At 37.8% G+C, this 4,878-nt stretch overlaps 1 protein-coding gene across 1 annotated transcript in view; it reads left to right on the forward strand.

The window, feature by feature from the left end:
* LOC122085207 (phospholipase D Z-like) overlaps positions 1 to 4,841 on the forward strand; it is a 6,583-nt gene extending 1,742 nt beyond the window's left edge. Inside the window, exons 3-7 of the mRNA XM_042653680.1 lie at positions 69 to 270; positions 651 to 844; positions 1,178 to 1,331; positions 2,144 to 2,308; positions 4,216 to 4,841. Coding sequence (XP_042509614.1) covers positions 69 to 270; positions 651 to 844; positions 1,178 to 1,331; positions 2,144 to 2,308; positions 4,216 to 4,674 — 1,174 coding nt within the window. The 3' untranslated portion in view covers positions 4,675 to 4,841. The remainder of the gene's footprint in view (positions 1 to 68; positions 271 to 650; positions 845 to 1,177; positions 1,332 to 2,143; positions 2,309 to 4,215) is intronic.
* The last annotated feature ends 37 nt before the right edge of the window (positions 4,842 to 4,878 follow it).

Here is a 4,878-nt window from a genome sequence, read left to right on the forward strand (position 1 = left end):
CAAAAAAAAAAAAAAAAACCCTGATAAGCTCATTTCTGATATTTTTTGTGGATTTGAATATGTCTTAGGATCATACAGCACTCTGGAGTCTATCCTGATTATACCAGTGAACCATCAAACCTTGCTTCAGGGAGATCAAATGTTGAGAATATTACCTTATTGCTTAGTGACTGGTGGGGATCTGGTATTGTTCATACAAAAGTCTGGATATCAGATCGTAGAGACGTCTATATTGGATCTGCAAACAATGACTGGAAATCTCTCACTCAGGTATTCAAATAAATATTTTTTTAATAGAAAAGAATGAACTCACATAATATATCTTGAGATACACCACCTGCTTACAAGGTGACAGTATTTGTCATTTTTTTTCTGAGACAGAATTTATTTATCACTGGTAGGGAGATCAAATTCACTTTAACACTCATAATATACTGTGTTAGTTTCATATCTTATCAGTGAATGTAATTTTAACTTGAATCTGATTTTGACCTCCATTATAGTTACAGTGGATGTTCATGAATTGTAAAGGAAGAGGAATGCTTTGTTGCACTAGGATCTGATTTACTGTCCTATAACGTTAAGCAACTAGGTATTCAAAATGTGCCTTATACTTCATCATGCCCTTTTGATACTTCTATTGTTGATAGGTGAAAGAAGCGGGAGTTTATCTTGTTGGTTGTCCAAAGATAGCAAAGAGTGTGGAGGTCTACTTCCACAACCTACGAAAACTGTCATCTCTTAATTCTTCACTTTACACGAAAACAGTATGGGATCAACAGTGGCAGATTGAAAGAAAAGTTCCATGTTGGTCACATTTTGTACATTTTAAAGAGAGGTGCAGGTATGTCAGTTGAAGTTGATTCTGGGAAACCTTAATCTATTTAGTCCACCATGTCACAAATATATGAAATTATGAAAGTCTCTTAGCTGTTGCTAAAGATTAGTTATGGAATTGTACTATTGAGAACGCTTTGTTTTGTCCCTATTGGATTTATGTCTATCTTCTGTATTATTTGTTCCCTTAGAAACAGCGTAAAAGCATTTCACCCACATAGGTATCGCAGATCTGCTGCTCTTAGATCATGGAATTGTGCCAGATAACTTCCCATGTAAATTAGGAGAACTATTTGAATATTGAACATTGGGAATTCATTATCTTGTTTTTGGTTGACAGATCACCTCTTCCTAATTATGTGGAGGTTCCCCATGTAGTTGGCTACCCAATCCTATCACACCCTTCCATATTTCAAACTCCAATCAACACTCCTGGATACAAGAATCAAACCTCAAAGCATCAGTCCAGCTATCTCTCTTTTGCTCCTCCAGAGGTAACCCACTAACTTGCACAATTCTGGTTGTTGCCATGCTTTTCAGGTTCTAAGCTCACATGTTGAACTAAGAAAAAAGAGATGAGATTTCAACTGATGGATCTCACATCCATGGTTATTTTCATGTTCTGTTATGTCATTATGCCTTCATAATATTTGGAAAGTTAGGTTCGGTGTCTGACTGTCCATCTGTCCTTTGATTTTAATAAATGACAGAATTATAAGATATGGAAATTGTTTAGAAAGTTAAGTTCTGGGAATTACCAGTTACAAATGAACAAAAAATTGGGCTAGTTTTCTGCAATCTCATTGGAAAACTAAACGGCCTGTGCGTGCGTGCGTGCGTTCGTGCGTGCGTGCGTGCGTGCTTGCGTACCGCATGCGCACGCATGCAGTGGGGAAGATTTCCCAGCCACTCGCCCAACAGTCAAGAAAAGGACGGGTTTAATTAAGCTTAGCCAAATATCTATGTTAACCCCATATCTAAACGGCCTGTGCGTGTGTGTGTGTGTGTGTGTGTGTGTGTGTGTGGGGAAGATTTCCCAGCCACTCGCCCAACAGTCAAGAAAAGGACGGGTTTAATTAAGCTTAGCCAAATATCTATGTTAACCCCTAGGTATTCAAATGCCAATGGCTAAAAACCTTTCACCTTCTTCCCCCGACCCCACCCCATCCCACCCCAAAGTCTTAAAAGAGATTTTGACCTTAAGAAATGATTCTTCAAGGATAAATAAGAAACAGTGCTCCTCGTTTTTATGCCCTCTCCTGGCCTCCTGTTTATTTTTTCTCCAAATTTCTTTTTATTTGTGCAGCTGTCATTTGGAAAGTACCAAGCAGATGAACAGGCATGGGTAGACACAATAAAATCTGTGGGAACTGGAGAAACTGTTAGAATTAATACCATGGACTGGCTTGGTCAGTCTCAATACTTGAAGCAAACTGTTTATTGGGACTCCCTTTCATCTGCAATATCAGAGGTAACATGCAATTTCCCATTCTCTTGTTTTCAATATTAAAATAGAAGCCTCGAATGCTGCATTGCTGTTTGTACAATATAGCTTGTTTAATTCTGTTCATACATGAAAATTTCACACATAACCCTCTGCAACATGACAGTACTGGAGTCATTTTCTCTCCCTTGATTATTGGAGGAAAAAACAACTTTTAAGGGTGGTAGTAAATGGTGAAGTGAAATATATTGTTTCTTACAGTGACATGGACAAGCACACTGTAAAAACATGGTTAATCTAGAGGTCCCCTTATAAATGTGATAGTCTGGGGCTGCTCTGTTGCTATGGATTTTGAAACCTATAGTAACAACATAGAAATTTGTTTGCTTTGGCAATACGAATATACCATAATGCTTTAAATAGAGTGGAGTGGTAGGGTAGGATTCATGAAACCAAACCCAAATTGTTGGGATAAGGCTCGGTGGTTTTTGTTGTCATTGTTGTGTACCATCATGCTACTCCCCATAAACTATCTCTGTAGCTTCCAGTAGCAGCCTGAGATATGACCCAAATGCACATGTGGAATAGGCCCTTCATTCATTTTTTTAAGTTTATTTTGAGGTCTATTCCACTAATTCAAGAAACAATCCATGTCTCTATGGGACCCCATATATGATTTTTTTTTTTTACACTCCCTCTTGTGGATTTCCTGTCTGTACACACGTGTTGTGCCAGGCTCTTGTGTGGACAGAGCTAGACACTTTTTCTTTCACTGCTGTGTGTTTTTTTCCCTGTAAGCTAGCTCAACATTGTCCTACTTGGATGTTACTTTCTACTCTTAGATTTGTTATCAATTGTATCCTTTGACTTTCTGTACTAACTTAGATTCCTAATTCACGAACACATCTTTGTGTTTAACCCTTAGTTTTACTTATCAACTCACCTTGTATCCTACATAATGTAATGTTATCTGACATACAAAAAGGAACAAAAATAGAAGATGGTTTTCAATTAGCATTAAACAGTTCAATGTGAGGTTGCTTATCACTTTAGATAAGAAACTGGATTACCTATTGTTGAAGTTCCCAACCCATAAGCTTAGGCTATTAGGTGGAGAGGCCTAACTGGTATATGAAGGTCACAAAGTTCTCCTATGTGGGATTATTCCCAACACTCTCCCTCACATGTTGCCCCTCTTTTGGATGGCAATACATGTGACATTTATAGCTTCTCTTATGTGTGACCATACACCAGTGTATCATCAACGTAATGGGCCCAATGGTTCGGACATCATGTTGAAGTATCCAACCTGAAAGCTTAACCTATCGGTGGAGAGGGCCAACTTGTATATGAAAGCATCAAAGGTCCCAGAATTTACCATAATGGGATTATTCCCAACAACTATTTTTGAGATATAACTAGTAAACTTACAATTATATTACACTGATGCTCGTGGAAGGTAAGTATTAAAGCATTGAAATCTAGATCCACTTGAGCTTCTCTGCGGCAGTATGGTCTTTGCTACTGGATCTGGGTTCAAAAACACTCTAGATGGACCTGTTCAACTGATACTGAACTAGAGGATGGGTTAATCACTTAATCCATGGTGCATTGTTCAAAGTTCAAACCAGGGAAATTTGCAAGGAGGGCTTAAATGCATGATATCCACAATGAAAGGGTGTTGTTGCCCCTCAATATCTGGTAATTGTTTGTGGAGTTTTTAGTGACACTCACCATGCTTGTTTAGTAATTTAAGGTCTTCAAAGCATCAGATTATCTCAATGGTGCATAAGCCACAGCCAATCTCTATGATTAAGGGACAATGCTATTTCTTTTTTTTAATCACTTTTTACATCATGAATTACTGTATTTCTCATAGTTATGAAATCTATTTTGCATCTAAACGCAATTCTATAATATTATTTCAATAATAGGTGATCTTCTCCAAGCACGCAACTGTCAAGATACTAGTGGCATACTGGACGCATTTTATCCCCAATACAGATCAGTATCTAAAGTCCCTTCTGTACTCCAATGTCCTCTGTGCATCTTCAGAGTACAACAAATGTGCGGGTAAAGTAGAGATCAAGTACTACATGGTGCCAGGGTTCAATAAGACTGGAGCTGCCTCGAGTAATGGTACCAGCACAGGCAACAGTTATCCTGGTTACTCGAGAGTGAACCATGGAAAATATGCAGTTAGTGATGTGAGGGCACACATTGGAACCAGCAATCTTGTTTGGGATTACTTCTATACGACAGCAGGTGTGAGCTTTGGGACATACAATCTTGCCATAATCTCACAGCTTCAGGAAATCTTTGATGCAGATTGGAACTCTCCTTACGCAGTTCCAGTTAAACCATTAGATGGAGCCAAGGTTTATTCAAGCTAATAAACAGTGAGTTCATCTAAGATAGCATTGAGAGAATTTTTACAGCAAATGGCTTCAAATGTGTTTCCAGCCATATAGATTTTAAGATAGGATCAAATTGAGCATCATAGCCCGACTGATTATATGTACTTTTGTTATCTTCAGTAACTTGGAATCCATTTTATTTATTTATTTTTTTTATTTTTTTTTTTTTTTTTTTTTTTT

The sequence above is a fragment of the Macadamia integrifolia genome, chromosome 7 (genome assembly GCF_013358625.1).
Source record: "Macadamia integrifolia cultivar HAES 741 chromosome 7, SCU_Mint_v3, whole genome shotgun sequence".
Taxonomy (NCBI): Eukaryota; Viridiplantae; Streptophyta; class Magnoliopsida; order Proteales; family Proteaceae; genus Macadamia; species Macadamia integrifolia.